Here is a 23,446-nt window from a genome sequence, read left to right as displayed (position 1 = left end):
GCGCCTCTCCTCGTTCGGGTGGCGCTCGACGGTCGTCATCGCCGGCCTACTAGCTGCCACCGATCCTCTTTTCATTTTCTTTTGGTTAGGTCTGGTTTATGTGTGCACCTGTATTGTGTTAGATCGTTAGTGGAGGGTTATTTAGTCTCTCTGTTTAGGTTTGGGTATTGTGTTAGATCGTTAGTGGGGGGGTTATTTAGTCTCTGTTTAGGTTTGGGTATTGTGTTAGATCGTTAGTGGGGGGGTTATTTAGTCTCTCTGTTTAGGTTTGGGTATTGTGTTAGATCGTTAGTGGGGGGGGTTATTTAGTCTCTCTGTTTAGGTTTGGGTATTGTGTTAGATCGTTAGTGGGGGGTTATTTAGTCTCTCTGTTTAGGTTTGGGTATTGTGTTAGATCGTTAGTGGGGGGTTATTTAGTCTCTCTGTTTAGGTTTGGGTATTGTGTTAGATCGTTAGTGGGGGGGTTATTTAGTCTCTGTTTAGGTTTGGGTATTGTGTTAGATCGTTAGTGGGGGGGTTATTTAGTCTCTCTGTTTAGGTTTGGGTATTGTGTTAGATCGTTAGTGGAGAGGTTATTTAGTCTCTCTGTTTAGGTTTGGGTATTGTGTTAGATCGTTAGTGGAGGGTTATTTAGTCTCTCTGTTTAGGTTTGGGTATTGTGTTAGATCGTTAGTGGAGGGTTATTTAGTCTCTCTGTTTAGGTTTGGGTATTGTGTTAGATCGTTAGTGGGGGGGTTATTTAGTCTCTCGTTTAGGTTTGGGTATTGTGTTAGATCGTTAGTGGGGGGTTATTTAGTCTCTCTGTTTAGGTTTGGGTATTGTGTTAGATCGTTAGTGGGGGGTTATTTAGTCTCTGTTTAGGTTTGGGTATTGTGTTAGATCGTTAGTGGGGGGGTTATTTAGTCTCTCTGTTTAGGTTTGGGTATTGTGTTAGATCGTTAGTGGGGGGGTTATTTAGTCTCTCTGTTTAGGTTTGGGTATTGTGTTAGATCGTTAGTGGGGGGGTTATTTAGTCTCTGTTTAGGTTTGGGTATTGTGTTAGATCGTTAGTGGGAGGGTTATTTAGTCTCTCTGTTTAGGTTTGGGTATTGTGTTAGATCGTTAGTGGGGGGGGTTATTTAGTCTCTCTGTTTAGGTTTGGGTATTGTGTTAGATCGTTAGTGGGGGGGTTATTTAGTCTCTCTGTTTAGGTTTGGGTATTGTGTTAGATCGTTAGTGGGGGGTTATTTAGTCTCTCTGTTTAGGTTTGGGTATTGTGTTAGATCGTTAGTGGGGGGGTTATTTAGTCTCTCTGTTTAGGTTTGGGTATTGTGTTAGATCGTTAGTGGGGGGGTTATTTAGTCTCTCTGTTTAGGTTTGGGTATTGTGTTAGATCGTTAGTGGGGGGTTATTTAGTCTCTCTGTTTAGGTTTGGGTATTGTGTTAGATCGTTAGTGGGGGGGTTATTTAGTCTCTCTGTTTAGGTTTGGGTATTGTGTTAGATCGTTAGTGGGGGGGTTATTTAGTCTCTCTGTTTAGGTTTGGGTATTGTGTTAGATCGTTAGTGGGGGGGTTATTTAGTCTCTCTGTTTAGGTTTGGGTATTGTGTTAGATCGTTAGTGGAGGGTTATTTAGTCTCTCTGTTTAGGTTTGGGTATTGTGTTAGATCGTTAGTGGGGGGGTTATTTAGTCTCTCTGTTTAGGTTTGGGTATTGTGTTAGATCGTTAGTGGGGGGGTTATTTAGTCTCTCTGTTTAGGTTTGGGTATTGTGTTAGATCGTTAGTGGGGGGGTTATTTAGTCTCTGTTTAGGTTTGGGTATTGTGTTAGATCGTTAGTGGGGGGGTTATTTAGTCTCTCTGTTTAGGTTTGGGTATTGTGTTAGATCGTTAGTGGGGGGGGTTATTTAGTCTCTCTGTTTAGGTTTGGGTATTGTGTTAGATCGTTAGTGGGGGGGTTATTTAGTCTCTCTGTTTAGATTTGGGTATTGTGCGTGATTGTTTTTCTCTGGTTTGGTTAGGTTGGGGTTGAGGCATTTTCCTCTGCATTTTGTGTATTTAAGGCAACGAGTTTTTGGGCTGCGCCCCTACTCTGTTTTCGGGCTCTTGCTGTATTTGGTATTTTTGCCCTGCTTTACATGTTGTTGGCAGTTTGGACTATTGCCTATTAAACGTGTGTTCACGGACCTTGGTCTCCTGCGCCTGACTTCACCCCTCCTGCTGCTTTGAGTTCCCTGACAACCACAAGCTAGGCTTGGGTATAAACTACATCCTGTCTCTTTGTTCAATAGAGAAACATTGAGGACAGGGAAGAATAACCATCTATCATCTACTTTCTAGCACAACCACTATGATTTGTTCTCTTTGAAAAAAAATGTTTTTCTCCCCCTGATTTGCATTGGGCTCTGTGTTGTTGAAGAACAGCATCAACTGCTAACAATGTCAATATACAGTGATGTAACGATCTGCAAATAGTTAAAGTACAAAAGGAAAATAAATAAATATAAATATGAGTTCGTCACTGGTTGCCCTTTTCTTGTGGCAACAGGTCACATCTCTCTGTCTCTCTGTCGCTCTGTCTCTTTCTCTCAGCTTACAGTAAAGAGGCCAGGCCTTTCACCGTGATACTCATGACTAGAGGAAGGTATCCAGGCTGGTCCTTCATCTCTGTCCTCAGTGTGTCCTGCTCTCTCTTCAGTGTAACTTTAGAGTGACCAAAGAGACTCTCTGTCCTCCCAAACACCTCCTCCTCAGTCAGAACAGCCAGACCTGCATCTCTCAGAGAGAGGGTCTCCCCACTCCCTGCTGCCACATGCTGCACCTGGAGGACAAGCAGCACAGGAATACATGCTTTATTTTCTGGGTCATTCTCGAGTTACTGTTGAATTTCCATCCCTCGACCTTGCAATTGTGACAAACACTTTAAAATGACAAATAGTTAGAGATTATACATGTTTTAATTGATATTTAACTGTTTATCAATGTGAAACATAATGGAAGTCTTTATACTGCAAAACTTTCTTAGTGACATGTTTTTGGGATGTATTGTTTTGAATGTTATAAAATTAAACAAAAGTATTTGATATATTTTATAGATCAATAAAAACAAATATAATACATTGTTACCCCTTGAACATCACTCATTACAAATACATGTAATGAGTAATATATATATATATATATATATATATATATATATATATATATATATATATATATATATATATATATAATATATATGGCCAGGACGCTCTTGAAAAAGAGATTTTAAATCTCAATGAGCCCTTCCTGGTTAAATAAAGGTTAAATTTAAAAATATATATATATATACTACAAAGTAAACAAAATTAATGAATACACTGTATATAGATCAATAAAGCAAAGAAGGCCATTAAAATATATATATATATTTTTAAATGCTCAAGGTCCTTGATTTGAGTGATTGAGTGATTTTTAAGGCGGTAACACTAATTACATAAAACTTAGGGACACATAATAATTGTAAATATATATATATATACTACAAAGTAAACAAAATTAATGAATACACTGTATATAGATCAATAAAGCAAAGAAGGCCATTAAAATATATATATATATTTACAATTATTATGTGTCCCTAAGTTTTATGTAATTAGTGTTACCGCCTTAAAAATCACTCAATCACTCAAATCAAGGACCTTGAGCATTCCTTGCAATGGCAAACTGTTATCAGGGTAGGGGTCAATATTAAAGAAGATTATTAGCTAATGACACCCTTTATTATGTCATCAATGTTATGATTCCATAGATCATTTGGTGTGTTTAAATAAAACATATCATTGGTGTAATACATTTAAATGAAGGGAAATTACACTCTGAGCAAAATGATTAATCAAATATCTTTAGTAAATGATTTAGTCAATTATTTTTAAAGGTTAAATGACCTTAGATTTGAGATCGGTGGCCTCCATTTAAGAAAATCCTAAAATACTTACAAAAAGTAATTGGTGAGACCTATACTTTGATGCAACTCATCATTCAGGGCAGCCCCACCACTATCCAGTAGATGGTGCTGTTCTGCATGTAATTCTGGCTTTCATTCATGTCACAACATTATATCAGTATGCAAACACATTTGATTTGTAATTTCTTGAGCTAATAAGGCATATGGTACATGCTAGCTTCCCTGTTGAATTGCTATTTAGCCAAATTTTATTTGAGGAAAGGCAGCTCGCTAATGCAGCTGTTTCATTCTCACTCAGTGATCTGTTGTGGAGAGGCTAGCCTGGGGACTCAGTCAGCTGTAGCCCGCTTGGGTGCTGCCAAAGAGATTCATTAGTAATGTCCGCCCAAGAAGACTTGATGTCATTTGCCACAGATAAATAGACATCTTTTCTCCGGTAGCAATTTCATACTTGTTTATCGTCTTCTAGTTAGCTAGCTGAAAAGTCATCATGAATCATGTCAACAATCGCCCAGCAAATGATTTTCAAACTTGTAGAGATAAAACATCTTTGTGCTCATCAACCACTGAACAGGCCTCAGTTAAATTAGAGCAAGTTAGAAAATAATTAAACCTGAGTGGTTTGGATGGAACTTGCGGTGGCTAACAGCTGTTTGAGGTAGCTAGCTAGCTAGCTACTACGTGTTGTTAATGATTGATGTCAGAATGTAATAACCCAGGGAACTGTATCTATACAATGGTTGAAGCGAGGCAGGGAGTAGCTTTATAAACGTTGTTGCTTTATTCATAACCTGAGCATCTTGTTAACAGACAGGCAACTGCACTCAGAATGGTGTTCTGCTGCGTCCCAATACTCTAACAATGATTAGCAATATTGCAGACCGATGGTGATATATTTCTGAAGTAAAATAGACTTTACTCTATAAAGTATGCTGGACTACTGTGGTCTTCCTTGCAATAGGAGCCAAAGATCTGGGCAGGAGCCTATACACTGGTAATAACCCTTATGTTATAACGTTTGTGTGTGTGGCTCAAACTCACTGCTGGGATTGGTTATTATTTAGGATGGTGCATTCAATGTGTAGTGTGGTAATTTATCGATGCATATTCACCTTTTTCATTGAGTTTCCCCACCAATATTTTTATGTTAAAAATCGCCACTGGTTACCATCATTGGTGTTACTACTGTTACTGGTGGTACAATGTTATCATAATGGTATAAATATTAGTTTATTTAACATGGAAGATATGCCCCAATACATTTACATGAACAAAAAGCTAGAAAAATGAACTCCAGGTCATACAGGACTGGAGACTCAATCAAGCAGGTGTGTACTCACCAGGATCTGCAGGGCCTGTAAGACTGGAGGACTGCAACAGGATCCCAACACAGAGAGACCCTCATCTGTCATTCCTGAAGATATAAATATGGACACACATAAAACCACATTAGTGAACATGGTTTCCCAGGAACTGATCAAATAATAACTGGAGAATAACTGAAAACTGCTCTCTATCTCACCGTCCATGGCACTGACAATGAGGTGGACGGCACTGAGAAGTGAGGATCTGAACTCATCCTCATCCTTCCCAACACATTGGTCTACAAGATCCAGTATGGCCTGGACTGTTTCCCTCTCAGACTCTTGCAGATCACCCAGGTCAGGAGTCTCACCATCACACATCTGATCCAGCTGTGATAAGACAGAGAGAGAGACAGAGAGAGAGAGAGAGAGACAGAGAGAGACAGAGACAGAGAGAGAGAGAGAGAGAGAGAGAGAGAGAGAGACGACGAGACAGACAGACAGACAGACAGACAGACAGACAGACAGACAGACAGACAGACAGACAGACAGACAGACAGACAGACAGACAGGGAGAGAAAGAGAGAGAGAAAGAATGGTAAAAAGAGACAAGGCAAGAAGGGCCTTTGCTCTAGGTTGCGACAGGTAGCCTAGTGGTTCGGGCGTTGGGCCAGTAACCGAAAGGTTGCTAGATCAAATCCCCGAGTAGACAAGGTAAAAATCTGTTGTTCTGCTCCTGAACAAGGCAGTTAACCCACTGTTCCTCAGATGTCATTGTAAATAAGAATTTGTTCTTAACTGACTTGCAGGGTTAAATAAAAAAATGCCATCAAAATGAACATAAAATTTGACATTCCAATTAGGATTTTGCTAAAAATACTTGAATCAGATATAGAACCTGTTGCCACTGGTAATGGTTGTGAGGTCTGGGGTCCGCTCACAAACTGGGACAAACGCCAAATTGAGACTCTGCATGCAGAATTCTGCAAAAATATCCTCCGTGTACAACATAAAATACCAAATAATGCGTGCAGAGCAGAATTGGGGCGATACCCACTAATTATCAAAATCCAGAAAAGAGCCATTAAAACTTCTTGGTGACAGGGGGCAGTATTCAGAAATTCAGATGAATAACGTGCCCAAATTAAACTGCCTGCTACTCAGGCCCAGAAGGTAGGATATGCAAATCATGAGTAGATTTGGACAGAAAACACTCGGAAGTTTCTAAAACTGTTTGAATGATGTCTGTGAGTATAACAGAACTCAAATGTCAGGCAAAAACCTGAGAAAATATCCAACCAGGGGAGTGGTTTGTAGTTTTTCTATCTAATCCCTATTCAAACTACAGTGTCTGTGGGGTCATTTTGCACTTCCTAAGGCTTCCACTAGATGTCAACAGTCTTTAGAACCTTGTTTTATGCTTCTACTGTTACTGGGCAGAGAATAGGAGCTGACTCAGAACAAAACATAAATATGGAGTTTATCGAACAAAACAAACATTTCTTGTGGAAGTGGGAGTCCTGGGAGTGCATTCCGACGAAGATCAGCAAAGGTAAGTGAAGATTTATAATACTAATTCTGAGTTTAGTTCACTCCAGAACTTGGCGGGTAACTGTATAGCTTGCTTTGATGGCTGAGCTCTGTACTCAGAATATTGAAAAATGTGCTTTCGCCGTAAAGCTATTTTAAAATCTGACACAGTGGTTGCATTAAGGAGAAGTGTATCTATAATTCTTTCAATAACTGTTGTAAATTTGATCAACGTTTATGATGAGTATTTTTGTAAATTGATGTGCTCATTCACCGGCAGTTTTGGAGGGAATACATTTTCTGAACATCACGCGCCAATGTAAAATGGGGTTTATGGATATAAATATGAACTTTATCGAACAAAACATACATGTATTGTGTAACATTGAGTCCTGGGAGTGTCATCTGATAAAGATCATCAAAGGTTAGTGATTCATTTTAGCTGTATTTCTGAGTTTTGTGATGCCTCTCCTTGCTTGGAAAATGGCTGTGTGGTTTTTCTTGTTTAGGCGCTGTCCTAACATAATCTAATGTTATGCTTTCGCAGTAAAGCCTTTTTGAAATCGGACACTGTGGTTGGATTAAGGAGAATCTTATCTTTAAAATGGTGTATAATACTTCTGTGTTTGAGAAATTTGAATTATGAGATTTTTGTTGTTTTGAATTTGTCGCCCTGCTATTTCACTGGCTGTTGATAGTGTGTACCACGGGTAGGACATATCCCAGAGAGGTTAAATTCTACAACCACCTAAAAGGAAGCGATTCCCAAACCTTCCTTAACAAAGCCATCAACTACAGAGAGATGAAACTGGAGAAGAGTCCCCTACCAAGCTGGTCCTGGGGCTCTGTTCACAAATACAAACAGACCCCACAGAGCCCCAGGACAGCAACAGCAACATAATTAGACCCAACCAAATCATGAGAAAACAAAAAGATAATTACTTGACACATTGGAAAGAATTAACAAAAAACTGAGCAAACTAGAATGCTATTTGGCCCTAAACAGAGAGTACACAGTGGCAGAATACCTGACCACTGTGACTGACCCAAAATTAAAGAAAGCTTTGACTATGTACAGACTCAGTGAGCATAGCCTTGCTATTGAGAAAGGCCACCATAGGCAGACCTGGATTTCAAGAGAAGACAGGCTATGTGCACACTAGCTACAAAATGAGGTGGAAACTGAGCTGCACTTCCTAACCTCCTGCCAAATGTATGGCCATATTAGAGACACATATTTCCCTCAGATTACACAAACCCACAAAGAATTTGAAAACAAATCAAATTTTGATAAACTCCCATATCTATTGGGTGAAATACCACAGTGTGCCATCACAGAAGCAAGAATTGTGACCTGTTGCCACAAGAAAAGGGCAACCAGTAAAGAAAAAATACAATTTTAAATACAACCCATATTTACGTTTATTTATTTTTGCTTTTGTACTTTAACTATGTCTACATCGTTGCAACACATTTGAAAAATGTCTTTATTCTTTTGGAACTTTTGTGAGTGTAATGTTTACTGTTAATTTTTGTTTATTTCACTTTTGTTTATTATCTATTTCACTTGCTTTGGCAATGTAAACATACAGTACCAGTCAAAAGTTTGGACATATCTACTCATTCAAGGGTTTTTCTTCATTTTTATTATTTTCTATATTGTAGAATAAGTGAAGACATAAAAACGATGAAATTACACATATGGAATCATGTAGTAACCAAAAAAGTGTTAAACAAATCAAAATATATTTTAGATTCTTCAAAATAGCCACCCTTTACCTTGATGACTGCTTTGCACACTCTTGGCATTCTCTCAACCAGCTTCACATGGAATGCTTTTCCAACAGTCTTGAAGTAGTTCCCACATATGCTAGGCACTTGCTGGCTGCTTTTCCTTCACTCTGCAGTCCAATTCATCCCAAACCATCTCAATTGGGTTGAGGTCGGGTGATTGTGGAGGCCAAGTCATCTGATGAAGCACTCTATCACTCTCCTTCTTGGTCAAATAGCCCTTACACAGCCTGGAGGTGTGTTTTGGGTCATTTTCCTGTTGAAAAACAAATGATAGTCCCACTAAGCACAAACCAGATGGGATGGAGTATCGCTGCAGAATGCTGTGGTAGCCATGCTGGTTAAGTGTGCCTTGAATTCTAAATAAATCACAGACAGTGTCTCTAGCAAAGCACCCCACACCATCACACCTCCTCCTCCGTGCTTCCCGGTGGGAACCACACATGCGGAGATAATCCGTTCACCTACTCTGCATCTCACAAAGACATGGCGGTTGGAACCAAAAATCTCAAATTTGGACTCATCAGACCAAAGTTGTGACGTGATGAGGTTGGATACAGGTGCAGAGAAGAGACCAGACGAGGAAACCAGAAAACACACCTCTTTTAACAGGGAACTCATGAGTAGTAGGACATAGCTGAGAAGTGTTAATGTCTCAAGGTGACAGGTGGAACCATGACAAAGGACATATTTCCACCCGTCTAATGTTCATTGCTTGTGTTTCTTGGCCCAAGCAAGTCTCTTCTTATTATTGGTGTCCTTTAGTAGTGGTTCATCTTTGCAGCAATTCGACCATGAAGGCCTGATTCACACAGTCTCCTCTGAACAGTTAATGTTGAGATGTTTCTTTTACTTGAACTACATAAGCATTTATTTGGGCTGCAATTTCTGAGGCTGGTAACTCTAATGAACTTTCTTTCCTGTGGCGGTCCTCATGAGAGCCAGTTTCGTCATAGAACTTGATGGTTTTTGCGAAATTTTCCGCATTGACTGAACTTCATGTCTTAAAGTAATGATGGACTGTATTTTCTCTTTGCTTATTTGAGCTGTTCTTGCCATAATATGGACTTGGTCTTTTACCAAGTAGGGCTATCTTCTGTCTACCACCCCTACCTTGTCACAATACAGCTGATTGGCTCACAAGGCTGATTGGCTCAAGGACCGACGCTGGAGTAGAGAAGCAGGTACGGGAGTCAAACATTTAATCGGAACAGACATGGAACAAGACAGGAACAGCATCAGCACAATGCTGAAGCAGGGAACAGAGGGGGGGAACAGACAGATATAGGGGAGGTAATGAAAGAGGTGATTGAGTTCAATAATCGCTGATGCGTGTGACGGGGAAGGCAGGAGTGCGTAATGCTGGGGAGCCTGGCGCCCTCAAGCGCCAGGGTGAAGAGCGGGAACAGGCGTGACACAAACGCATTAAGAAGGAAAGAAATTCCACAAATTAACTTTGAACAAGGCACACCTGTTAATTAAAATGCATTCCAGGTGACTACCTCATGAAGCTGGTTGAGAGAATGACAAGAGTGTTTAAAGCTGTCATCAACGCAAATGTGTAATTTAATAGTTTTAATGCCTTCACTATTATTCTACAATGTAGAAAATAGTAAAAGTAAAGAAAAACCCTTGAATGAGTACAGGTTTCTCCAATCTTCTGACTGGTACTTTATTTTTCCCAAGCCAATAAAGCCCCTTAAATTGAGACTGAATTGAATTGAGAGAGAGAGCGAAAGAGAGAGAGAGAGAGAGAGAGAGAGTATGTTACAAATATTCTGGTTGATATATTCATTCCTGCCATTAGCTGTGTGTGTGTGTTTGGGCCCTGTTTCTGTACGTCCCACTCACCACACTCTCCAGCACACTGACTGCCTCTCTGTCCTCCATGGTTGTCTTGAGGAGCTGGAGCAGAGAGGAACGTGTGGCTGCTGACAGGACTGACAGCAGCTGGAAATGACCACTCAGTTTCTCCAGTTCTACCAACACACAACAGACAGACCATGTTACTTTGTCAAAGTGTGGGAACTTCATAATTACTAATCAAAAAGAACAACTTAAATACTGAACATTCCATTCAGTAGACTACATGTTGACCAGACGTTCCATTCAGTAGACTACATGTTGACCAGACGTTCCATCCAGTAGACTACATGTTGACCAGACGTTCCATTCAGTAGACTACATGTTGACCAGACGTTCCATTCAGTAGACTACATGTTGACCAGACGTTCCATCCAGTAGACTACATGTTGACCAGACGTTCCATTCAGTAGACTACATGTTGACCAGACGTTCCATTCAGTAGACTACATGTTGACCAGACGTTCCATTCAGTAGACTACATTACATGTTGACCAGACGTTCCATCCAGTAGACTACATGTTGACCAGACGTTCCATTCAGTAGACTACATGTTGACCAGACGTTCCATCCAGTAGACTACATGTTGACCAGACGTTCCATTCAGTAGACTACATGTTGACCAGACGTTCCATCCAGTAGACTACATGTTGACCAGACGTTCCGTTCAGTAGACTACATGTTGACCAGACGTTCCATTCAGTAGACTACATGTTGACCAGACGTTCCATTCAGTAGACTACATTACATGTTGACCAGACGTTCCATTCAGTAGACTACATGTTGACCAGACGTTCCATTCAGTAGACTACATGTTGACCAGACGTTCCATTCAGTAGACTACATTACATGTTGATCAGACGTTCCATCCAGTAGACTACATGTTGACCAGACGTTCCATCCAGTAGACTACATGTTGACCAGACGTTCCATTCAGTAGACTACATGTTGACCAGACGTTCCATTCAGTAGACTACATGTTGACCAGACGTTCCATTCAGTAGACTACATTACATGTTGACCAGACGTTCCATCCAGTAGACTACATGTTGACCAGACGTTCCATTCAGTAGACTACATGTTGACCAGACGTTCCATTCAGTTGACTACATGTTGACCAGACGTTCCATTCAGTAGACTACATTACATGTTGACCAGACGTTCCATTCAGTAGACTACATTACATGTTGACCAGACGTTCCATTCAGTAGACTACATTACATGTTGACCAGACGTTCCATCCAGTAGACTACATGTTGACCAGACGTTCCATTCAGTAGACTACATGTTGACCAGACGTTCCATTCAGTAGACTACATTACATGTTGACCAGACGTTCCATCCAGTAGACTACATGTTGACCAGACGTTCCATTCAGTAGACTACATGTTGACCAGACGTTCCATTCAGTAGACTACATTACATGTTGACCAGACGTTCCATTCAGTAGACTACATTACATGTTGACCAGACGTTCCATTCAGTAGACTACATGTTGACCAGACGTTCCATTCAGTAGACTACATGTTGACCAGACGTTCCATTCAGTAGACTACATTACATGTTGACCAAACATTCCATCCAGTAGACTACATGTTGACCAGACATTCCATTCAGTAGACTACATTACATGTTGACCAGACGTTCCATTCAGTAGACTACGTTGACCAAACATTCCATCCAGTAGACTACATGTTGACCAGACATTCCATTCAGTAGACTACATGTTGACCAGACGTTCCATTCAGTAGACTATATTACATGTTGACCAGACATTCCATTCAATAGACTACATGTTGACCAGACATTCCCTTCAGTAGACTACATTACATGTTGACCAGACATTCCATTCAGTAGACTACATGTTGACCAGACGATCCATTCAGTAGACTACATGTTGACCAGACGTTCCATTCAGTAGACTACATTACATGTTGACCAGACGTTCCATTCAGTAGACTACATGTTGACCAGACGTTCCATTCAGTAGACTACATTACATGTTGACCTGACGTTCCATTCAGTAGACTACATGTTGATCAGACGTTCCATTCAGTAGACTACATTACATGTTGACCAAACATTCCATCCAGTAGACTACATGTTGACCAGACATTCCATTCAGTAGACTACATTACATGTTGACCAGACGTTCCATTCAGTAGACTACATGTTGACCAGACGTTCCATTCAGTAGACTACATTACATGTTGACCAGACGTTCCATCCAGTAGACTACATGTTGACCAGACGTTCCATTCAGTAGACTACATAATGTTGACCAGACGTTCCATCCAGTAGACTACATGTTGACCAGACGTTCCATTCAGTAGACTACATGTTGACCAGACGTTCCATTCAGTAGACTACATGTTGACCAGACGTTCCATTCAGTAGACTACATTACATGTTGACCAGACGTTCCATCCAGTAGACTACATGTTGACCAGACGTTCCATCCAGTAGACTACATGTTGACCAGACGTTCCATCCAGTAGACTACATGTTGACCAGACGTTCCATTCAGTAGACTACATGTTGACCAGACGTTCCATTCAGTAGACTACATTACATGTTGACCAGACGTTCCATCCAGTAGACTACATGTTGACCAGACGTTCCATTCAGTAGACTACATGTTGACCAGACGTTCCATTCAGTTGACTACATGTTGACCAGACGTTCCATTCAGTAGACTACATTACATGTTGACCAGACGTTCCATTCAGTAGACTACATTACATGTTGACCAGACGTTCCATTCAGTAGACTACATGTTGACCAGACGTTCCATTCAGTAGACTACATTACATGTTGACCAGACGTTCCATTCAGTAGACTACGTTGACCAAACATTCCATCCAGTAGACTACATGTTGACCAGACATTCCATTCAGTAGACTACATTACATGTTGACCAGACATTCCATTCAGTAGACTACGTTGACCAAACATTCCATCCAGTAGACTACATGTTGACCAGACATTCCATTCAGTAGACTACATGTTGACCAGACGTTCCATTCAGTAGACTACATTACATGTTGACCAGACATTCCATTCAATAGACTACATGTTGACCAGACATTCCCTTCAGTAGACTACATTACATGTTGACCAGACATTCCATTCAGTAGACTACATGTTGACCAGACGATCCATTCAGTAGACTACATGTTGACCAGACGTTCCATTCAGTAGACTACATTACATGTTGACCAGACGTTCCATTCAGTAGACTACATGTTGACCAGACGTTCCATTCAGTAGACTACATTGTTGACCAGACATTCCATTCAGTAGACTACATGTTGACCAGACGTTCCATTCAGTAGACTACATGTTGACCAGACGTTCCATTCAGTAGACTACATTACATGTTGACCAGACGTTCCATTCAGTAGACTACATGTTGACCAGACGTTCCATTCAGTAGACTACATTACATGTTGACCTGACGTTCTATTCAGTAGACTACATGTTGACCAGACGTTCCATTCAGTAGACTACATTACATGTTGACCAAACATTCCATCCAGTAGACTACATGTTGACCAGACGTTCCGTTCAGTAGACTACATGTTGACCAGACGTTCCATTCAGTAGACGACATGTTGACCAGACGTTCCATTCAGTAGACTACATTACATGTTGACCAGACGTTCCATTCAGTAGACTACATGTTGACCAGACGTTCCATTCAGTAGACTACATGTTGACCAGACGTTCCATTGAGTAGACTACATTACATGTTGACCAGACGTTCCATTCAGTAGACTACATTACATGTTGACCAGACGTTCCATTCAGTAGACTACATGTTGACCAGACGTTCCATTCAGTAGACTACATGTTGACCAGACGTTCCATTCTGTAGACTACATTACATGTTGACCAGACATTCCATTCAGTAGACTACATGTTGACCAGACGTTCCATTCAGTAGACTACATTACATGTTGACCAGATGTTCCATTCAGTAGACTACATGTTGACTAGACGTTCCATTCAGTAGACTACACTACATGTTGACCAGACGTTCCATCCAGTAGACTACATGTTGACCAGACGTTCCATTCAGTAGACTACATTACATGTTGACCAGATGTTCCATTCAGTAGACTACATGTTGACTAGACGTTCCATTCAGTAGACTACATTACATGTTGACCAGACGTTCCATTCAGTAGACTACATTACATGTTGACCAGACATTCCATCCAGTAGACTACATGTTGACCAGACGTTCCATTCAGTAGACTACATTACATGTTGACCAAACATTCCATCCAGTAGACTACATGTTGACCAGACATTCCATTCAGTAGACTACATTACATGTTGACCAGACGTTCCATTCAGTAGACTACATTCATGTTGACTAGACGTTCCATTCAGTAGACTACATTACATGTTGACCAGACGCTCCATTCAGTAGACTACATGTTGACCAGACGTTCCATTCAGTAGACTACATTACATGTTGACCAGACGTTCCATTCAGTAGACTACATTACATGTTGACCAGACATTCCATTCAGTAGACTACATGTTGACCAGATGTTCCATTCAGTAGACTACATGTTGACCAGACGTTCCATTCAGTAGACTACATACAGTTGACCAGACATTCCATTCAGTAGACTACATGTTGACCAGACGTTCCATTCAGTAGACTACATTACATGTTGACCAGACGTTCCATTCAGTAGACTACATGTTGACCAGACGTGCCATTCAGTAGACTACATGTTGACCAGACGTTCCATTCAGTAGACTACATGTTGACCAGACGTTCCATTCAGTAGAATACATTACATGTTGACCAGACATTCCATTCAGTAGACTACATGTTGACCAGACGTTCCATTCAGTAGACTACATTACATGTTGACCAGACGTTCTATTCAGTAGACTACATTACATGTTGACCAGATGTTCCATTCAGTAGACTACATTACATGTTGACCAGACGTTCCATTCAGTAGACAACATGTTGACCAGACGTTCCATTCAGTAGACGTCATTACATGTTGACCAGATGTTCCATTCAGTAGACTACATGTTGACCAGATGTTGCATTCAGTAGACTACATGGTGACCAGACGTTCCATTCAGTAGACTACATTACATGTTGACCAGACGTCCCATTCGGTAGACTACATGTTGACCAGACGTTCCATTCAGTAGACACATGTTGACCAGACGTTCCATTCAGTAGACTACATGTTGACCAGACGTTCCATTCAGTAGACTACATTACATGTTGACCAGACGTTCCATTCAGTAGACTACATGTTGACCAGACGTTCCATTCAGTAGACTACATTACATGTTGACCAGACGTTCCATCCAGTAGACTACATTACATGTTGACCAGACGTTCCATTCAGTAGACTACATGTTGACCAGATGTTCCATTCAGTAGACAACATGTTGACCAGACGTTCCATTCAGTAGACTACATGTTGACCAGACGTTCCATCCAGTAGACTACATTACATGTTGACCAGACGTTCCATTCAGTAGACTACATGTTGACCAGACGTTCCATTCAGTAGACTACATGTTGACCAGACGTTCCATTCAGTAGACTACATGTTGACCAGACGTTCCATTCAGTAGACTACATGTCGTTCCATTCAGTAGACTACATTACATGTTAACCAGACGTTCCCTTCAGTAGACTACATGTTGACCAGATGTTCTATTCAGTAGACTACATGTTGACCACTAGACAGGAGACATTACCCTCCACTGGCATTATTACCTTCGTTCAGATTTAGGGGGCTGTTGGCATCAAAGTCGCCTCCCAGGTCCATAATTCCATCTACTTCCAACCCGTCCTTTGACTTATCTATTTCAAAGCCCCCATTGTTGCAGATGAGGCACAGCTCTGTGGACAAGAGCAGACAACAGTCATAACCAGTCACACACAGACAGATACAGTGGATATACTAAATACAATGGCTATACTAAATACAGTGGATTTAATAAATACAGTGGCTATACTAAATACAGTGGATTTAATAAATACAGTGGCTATACTAAATACAGTGGATATAATAAATACAGTGGATATACTAAATACAGTGGATTTAATAAATACAGTGGCTATACTAAATACAGTGGATTTAATAAATACAGTGGATATACTAAATACAGTGGATTTAATAAATACAGTGGATATACTAAATACAGTGGATATACTAAATACAGTGGATATACTAAATACAGTGGATATACTAAATACACTGAGGAACATAGACGCTGGCTGTGTACTTTACCATGGTACTTAACTATGCAGCTATACCTGGGACATTGATAAACCATACACTTCCTCACCAAACTTTCCATTGCATTTGACGTAGAGTTCAATCAGACTGTAGGCCATGACAGTATTTGCAGGAATACCGAGTGACACATCACTATCTGTCTGAGTACTGCCGCTCTGCTTCATAGAGGCCTGTGGAAAACATTTAAAATCAGTCAGAGATGTTTGGTACAAAGATGACCCAGATTCTAACCCAGACAGTCATCTATACTACACCATTGCATTTTCAGGAAGTGGTTCTAATGTCAAGAACAGGAAATGATGTGGTAACTAGAGCTGGGTCGTTCCACCAATTCGGTTTGAGAAGTGTGACTTGAAAAAACAACGTGCATTTCAAGAGGTAACCTTCTTTTATGACTATAGTAAGTGCCTGTTAAGTGCCAAATAAAGTAAGTAAGGCTGAACATAACTAGGGATATCCTTGTGACAGGGGGAATGTAAGCTTGTTGTTTGCAGGGATTGGCAATTGAATGCAAGCTTCACAAAAACATTTAAATTGTTAAAACATTTCTAGCATGTCTATCTATGGCGTGTTGTGGTCGACCTGCTCAGCTTCCACCACAAAATACAAGAAAATTGGCAAAAATAATAAAACCAGCTCACCTGCTTTTACACTATAATTTGAATATTAGATGTTCAATATTTCTTCAGAAAAAATATTTAAAAAGGAATAGTTTTGAGAGTTCAGTTCACATAAAAGTGTTGACCTTAAAATGAGGGACGGACGTATGTCACACTTGTCGTACTGGAGAGAAGACCAAGGCGCAGCGGGTTGCGTGCTCAACATATTTATTAATCAAAATGCCGAACACCACGGAAAAACAATAAACAAACTACTGACAGGGACAGAGAAGCAGGCTCAACAGAAGCAGTGCTCTCAAACAACTACCCACGAAAAACAAAGACAAACACACCCTACTATATAGGACTCCCAATCAAAGGCAACTCAACACACCTGCCTTCAATTGAGAGTCCAACCCCAATCAATTAGACATAGAAACACAGACATAGACCAGTGACAACCCCCATAATATATACATCAACTACCCTCTGCCACGTCCTGACCAAACTACAATAACCAAATATACTCTATACTGGTCAGGACGTGACAGTACCCCCCCCCAAAGGTGCAGACCCCGGAATGCACCTACACAAAAAACGAAAAACCCAAAACAACCAGAAAAATCCCCTAAACAAAAAGGGAGGGAAGGGAAGGTGGCTGCCGTCAACGACGGCACAGTGCTACACACACCCTCCCCAACCCACCTATGTGGGAGGTGGCTCAGGTGCGGGGACGTGGACTCCGCTCCATCCCTGACGTATTCCACTTAAGTGGCGCCCCTGACCTCGCCCGACTGGCGGGCGATTCTTGCCGCGACTGGCTGGCGGGTGTCTCTGGCTGCGCCCGGCTGGCGGGGCCCCGGCTGGGCGCCTGCGCCCGGCTGGCGGGCGGCGATGACTGTGCCCGGCTGGCTGTCGACCCTTGCTGCGCCCGGCTGGCGGGCGACCCTGGCTGCACCCGGCTGGCGGGCGGCGATGGCTGCGCCCGGCTGGCGGGCCACTCTAGCAGATCCGGCACGGCGGGCCACTCTGGCAGATCTGGCAGGACGGCGGGCCACTCTGGCATATCCGGACAGGCGGGCCACTCTGGCAGATCCGGACAGGCGGGCCACTCTGGCAGATCCGGCACTGCGGGCCACTCTGGCAGATCCGGCACTGCGGGCCACTCTGGCAGATCCGGCACGGCGGGCCACTCTGGCAGATCCGGCACGGCGGGCCACTCTGGCAGATCCGGCACGGCGGGCCACTCTGGCAGATCCGCACGGCGGGCCACTCTGGCAGATCCGGACAGGCGGGCTACTCTGGCAGATCCAGACAGGCGGGCCACTCTGGCAGATCCGGCACAGCGGGCCTCTGGCAGCTCCGGAAAGACGGGCCACTCTGGCAGATCCGGCACAGCGGGCCTCTGGCAGCTCCGGACAGACGGGCCGCTCTGGCAGATCTGGCACAGCGGGCCTCTGGCAGCTCCGGACAGACGGGCCGCTCTGGCAGCTCCGGACAGACGGCCGCTCTGGCAGCTCCGGACAGACGGCCGCTCCGGGCGGCTCTGGCAGCTCCTGACTGGCGGGCGGCTCTGGCAGCTCCTGACTGGCGGGCGGCTCTGGCGGCACCAGACTGGTGAGGCTGGGCTGACGCACTAGATGCCTGATGCGTGGGGCTGGTACAGGATGTGCCAGTCTGGGCACACGCACCTTAGGGCTAGTGCGGGGAGCGGGAACAGGCCGAGTCAGACTGGGCTGACGCACCTCAAGGCTCGTGCGTGTAGCAGGAAACACTGGACCGTAGAGGCGCACCTGCGGTCTTGAGCGCAGGACTGGCATCACCCCTACTGGCTGAATGCCCACTTTCCCCTGGCACATGCTGGGCGCTGGTACTGCGCGTACTGGCCTGAAAATGCTCGGCCTCGCCACCGTACCCATCACCCCAAAGCACAGGACCTGTCCAGTTCGTCTCTGCCTAAAAAAGGGTACGGGGAGCTGGCCTGGGGCTCCATCCTCGCCCCGCCAAACTGCCCTTGTGCCCCCCCAAAAAAATTATTGGGGCTGCCTCTCGGGCTCCTTTACCAGCCGTGTTCCCCGGTCCTCGCCAGATATCCTCCGCTGCTTGGTCCTGGTATGGTGGGTAGTTGTCACACTTGTCGTACTGGAGAGAAGACCAAGGCGCAGCGGGTTGCGTGCTCAACATATTTATTAATCAAAATGCGAACACCACGGAAAAACAATAAACAAACTACTGACAGGGACAGAGAAGCAGGCTCAACAGAAGCAGTGCTCTCAAACAATTACCCACGAAAAACAAAGACAAACACACCCCTACTATATAGGACTCCCAATCAAAGGCAACTCAACACACCTGCCTTCAATTGAGAGTCCAACCCCAATCAATTAGACATAGAAACACAGACATAGACCAGTGACAACCCCATAATATATACATCAACTACCCTCTGCCACGTCCTGACCAAACTACAATAACCAAATATACTCTATACTGGTCAGGACGTGACAACGTAAATGAATGCTGCCTGGATGGACAATATGCTGAATGGTGGCACTTTATCAAGTCTTTATTCATATTAAAAATCTGATTTATTGAATTCTCCATGAGGTCTATATTAATGAAAGGGCACTTCATTTAATATAACATGCTTTTACAATTCAATATTGGTGCACAATTTATACTTAAAATATCAAGGCACTCTTTTCATGGAACAACCCAGGTACAGCATTCTGACTAGAGCAAGAGGCAGTATTACCATTACTGAACAGACATCTGTGACTATTACCACTACTGAACAGACATCTGTGACTATTACCACTACTGAACAGACATCTGTGACTATTACCACTACTGAACAGACATCTGTGACTATTACCACTACTGAACAGACATCTGTGAGTATTACCACTACTGAACAGACAGCCATTGTGAATATTACGACTACTGAACAGACATCTGTGACTATTACCACTACTGAACAGACAGCCATTGTGAATATTACGACTACTGAACAGACATCTGTGAGTATTATGACTACTGAACAGACATCTGTGACTATTACCACTACTGAACAGATAGACATCTGTGACTATTACCACTACTGAACAGACATCTGTGAGTATTACCACTACTGAACAGACAGCCATCTGTGAGTATTACGACTACTGAACAGACAGCCATCTGTGAGTATTACCACTACTGAACAGACAGACATCTGTGACTATTACCACTACTGAACAGACATCTGTGACTATTACCACTACTGAACAGACATCTGTGAGTATTACCACTACTGAACAGACAGACATCTGTGACTGTCACCACTACTGAACAGACATCTGTGAGTATTACCACTACTGAACAGACAGACATCTGTGACTATTACCACTACTGAACAGACATCTGTGACTATTACCACTACTGAACAGACATCTGTGAGTATTACCACTACTGAACAGACAGACATCTGTGACTATTACCACTACTGAACAGACATCTGTGACTATTACCACTACTGAACAGACATCTGTGACTGTCACCACTACTGAACCGACATCTGTGATCTGTCAATATGGTCCTGACATTTACTTTATTTATGAAGGCCTAGCTATCATAAAGTGAGATTACTGAGATTAAAAATCTATTTTACAACTAAATTACCAGTCAAATATGAGGAAAATATAATTCACTTCAGTAGAACACTTGGTAAGCTTTCCTCCTACCTTCCCGCTCAGGAACACACAGGCACTCACGTTGGCTCCTACATTTCCACGCTTCTGGACATTGTTTGTGACCGGGCAAGGTAGTGATGTCATAATCCTCTCCGTCAAGACGCCTAACACTGCCCTGGGATTCGCACGGGTCTGCTTGATCACAGGATGGGACATATCCAGAACTCTGCAGGAGGGCACATTTTAGGTCATATTACATAGAAATCTGGAAACACTGGAAAGCTACTTTAAAAGTAAAAAGAATTGATGTAACAATCACAGATTGTCCCTTTAAGCTAAGCTAGTAGTGAAAACAGTGAGGATGTTGTTTAAATTTAAGGAAGTTGCTAAACCAGTACAGTTCCACTTCTTTGTTATCCGAAAGCACTTCAACCTGAAAATGTCATTTTTACACAAAAGATGCCAGCCTGATGTCATTGCAAACAGTTTGCTCGCTGATCTTGGGTCTGAATATTGACTCCTTGGGAAAGTGAACTTTGTATGATGTATTATGACTGTATTGGGACTGTATTATGATGTATTATGATGAATTATGAATGTATTATGATGTATTATGACTGTATTATGACTGTATCAGGATGTTTTATGACTGTATAGGACTGTATTGTGACCGTATTGTGACTGTATTATGATGTATTAGGACTCTATATGACTGTATTATGATGTATTATGACTGTATTATGACTGTATTATGATGTATTATGATGTATTGTGATGTATTATGATGTATTGTGACTGTATTGTGACTGTATTATGACTGTATTGAACATACGTACAGTATAGGGTAACTCACCTGTCTTTTGAGTAGTTGTGTAACTCCTTCACATCAACCTTCTCTTTGTTCAGGCTGCCAAGGGACAGCTTCTGTTTGGTGGACCATTTCCCTCTCACGGTAATGTTGAAATCAGCCAACTTAGCCTCAATGTTTCCGTCTGTGTTCATTTCTTTCTTGTCACCAAATATCCCACTGTAGTCCACAAAGTCAGACTCCTTGACGGCTGAGGGAATGTTCAACATTTGAATGGACTCTATGCTATTATACCACAGCACATATCTATAACAGCCACATCCATGACATTATCATTGTCCTATTCTGCTCAGAAAAACAAGAGTAGAATAAGTAAGTAAATCAATGGGCAGATATTTTAGAACAACAACAACCCATAGTTATTTGTCACTAGCGGGATGCTCTGGTGCTTACTTGGGCTTAAAGGTGTGTTTCCAGGCTCTCCAGGCCTCAGGACATCACCGAGGGTAAAGCCAGGGGACTGGTATTTGGGTTCCTGCCAGAAGCATCTGTGCTTGGTCTTGACAATGAGTGATCGGAGATTCAGTTTGTCTGTGTCATTCAGACTGGACACAGGGATCAGGCGTCCCTCATGATCTGTGTCCTTCACGAAGGCTTTTGTGGCTTTGGCAAACATCTGAGAGATGGTGGTGGATCGTTTTTCTTCCTGCAGCAGATGACAAAGACACAAATGACAAAGACATCTAAGAAACAAAACTAGGATGAACACATCGACACTCAATACATACAACAGCTTCTGAATAGCTTTTAAATACATTTCACACACATGAAAGATGGCAAAACACTCAGTAATGCAAACATAAACTTTGAAAGGTTCACTTTCCAGTGAAAAAGAGCGTATCAGAACAGAGTAGCCAACAGGTAATACAAACAGGAAATAATTTCAGACCAAAATGTTATATATCATTATATATTATATATCATTCAAGACTATACAAAGCATGCTGTATATTTGTCTTAATTATTTCATTTCAACAATCTGCAAGAGCTTCAATACTAGGTTCTCACCAATTCTTCCTCTGGGTCCTTATGACTGACAGGTTGTAGAGACATACTCTTAAGAAGGAGATACTAGTATGTCTGAAGTGCATTAGCTAAGAGTTCATTACATACTAGTAGGAGGAGTCTCTTTAACTTAACCTCTTCCTGGGAAACTGTCCTGTTCCACTCTTACAAACCTGCTCTTCACTTCTGTTTTATTTCATGAGAAAATAACTTCACTAGAAGCAGTTAGAACTCAAGGAGCAACATGCCTGTAATATTATGTGTTTAAGAGCAGGGAATTGGCTGTCATCCATTGCTATGTCCTTGGTACCTGCCAAGTTGCAGGGAAGCATTATGTGGTTTAAGTGTTGTCATCCTCATGTCAGTGAAGCAGTGTTGGGGAGTAGTTCTTACATGTAATTCAACATAGCACAGTTTAGTTTGTACAAGTACATGAGTGTACATATGGTGAAGGTGCTTAGCTGGAAGGTCCAAGTGGAGAGTGGGCTGTAGGTCCAAGTAGCTGGAAGGTCCAAGTAGAGAGTGTGTTGGAGGACCAAGTAGCTGGAAGGTCCAAGTAGAGAGTGTGTTGGAGGACCAAGTAGCTGGAAGGTCCA

The 23,446-nt window shown here is 42.2% G+C and overlaps 1 protein-coding gene across 2 annotated transcripts; it reads right to left on the bottom strand.

Moving 5' to 3' along the window:
- Positions 1 to 1,877: 1,877 nt before the first annotated feature.
- Positions 1,878 to 22,952, bottom strand: LOC106596197 (gasdermin-E). 2 transcript variants are annotated; one of them, XM_045719205.1, is made up of 10 exons: positions 22,854 to 22,952; positions 22,239 to 22,491; positions 21,831 to 22,035; positions 21,029 to 21,203; positions 16,757 to 16,877; positions 16,182 to 16,307; positions 10,400 to 10,527; positions 5,446 to 5,617; positions 5,264 to 5,337; positions 1,878 to 2,798 (listed from the first exon to the last, which is right to left on the bottom strand). In XM_045719205.1, the coding sequence occupies exons 1-10, from the start codon at positions 22,896 to 22,898 to the stop codon at positions 2,571 to 2,573; spliced, it is 1,527 nt and encodes a 508-aa protein (XP_045575161.1). In that variant the 5' UTR covers positions 22,899 to 22,952; the 3' UTR covers positions 1,878 to 2,570. The 2 variants fall into 2 exon arrangements, with proteins under 2 accessions (XP_045575161.1, XP_045575162.1); XM_045719206.1 differs by having other exon boundaries at positions 21,059 to 21,203.
- Positions 22,953 to 23,446: the final 494 nt, after the last annotated feature.

Source organism: Salmo salar, chromosome ssa05, assembly GCF_905237065.1.
Source record: "Salmo salar chromosome ssa05, Ssal_v3.1, whole genome shotgun sequence".
Classification (NCBI taxonomy): Eukaryota; Metazoa; Chordata; class Actinopteri; order Salmoniformes; family Salmonidae; genus Salmo; species Salmo salar.
The sequence above is the reverse complement of the archived record's forward strand: the minus strand, read 5'-3'. Positions and strand labels throughout refer to the sequence as shown.

Bases quoted from the DNA above. Each gene is read 5' to 3' on its own strand.
- LOC106596197 (XM_045719205.1), bottom strand. From the start codon at position 22,898: ATGTCTCTACAACCTGTCAGTCATAAGGACCCAGAGGAAGAATTG. The intron at 22,036-22,238 runs GTAAGCACCAGA...ACATTCCCTCAG, and splicing joins AAACACACCTTTAAGCCCAA to CCGTCAAGGAGTCTGACTTT. The intron at 21,204-21,830 runs GTGAGTTACCCT...GCCCTCCTGCAG, and splicing joins CACAACTACTCAAAAGACAG to AGTTCTGGATATGTCCCATC.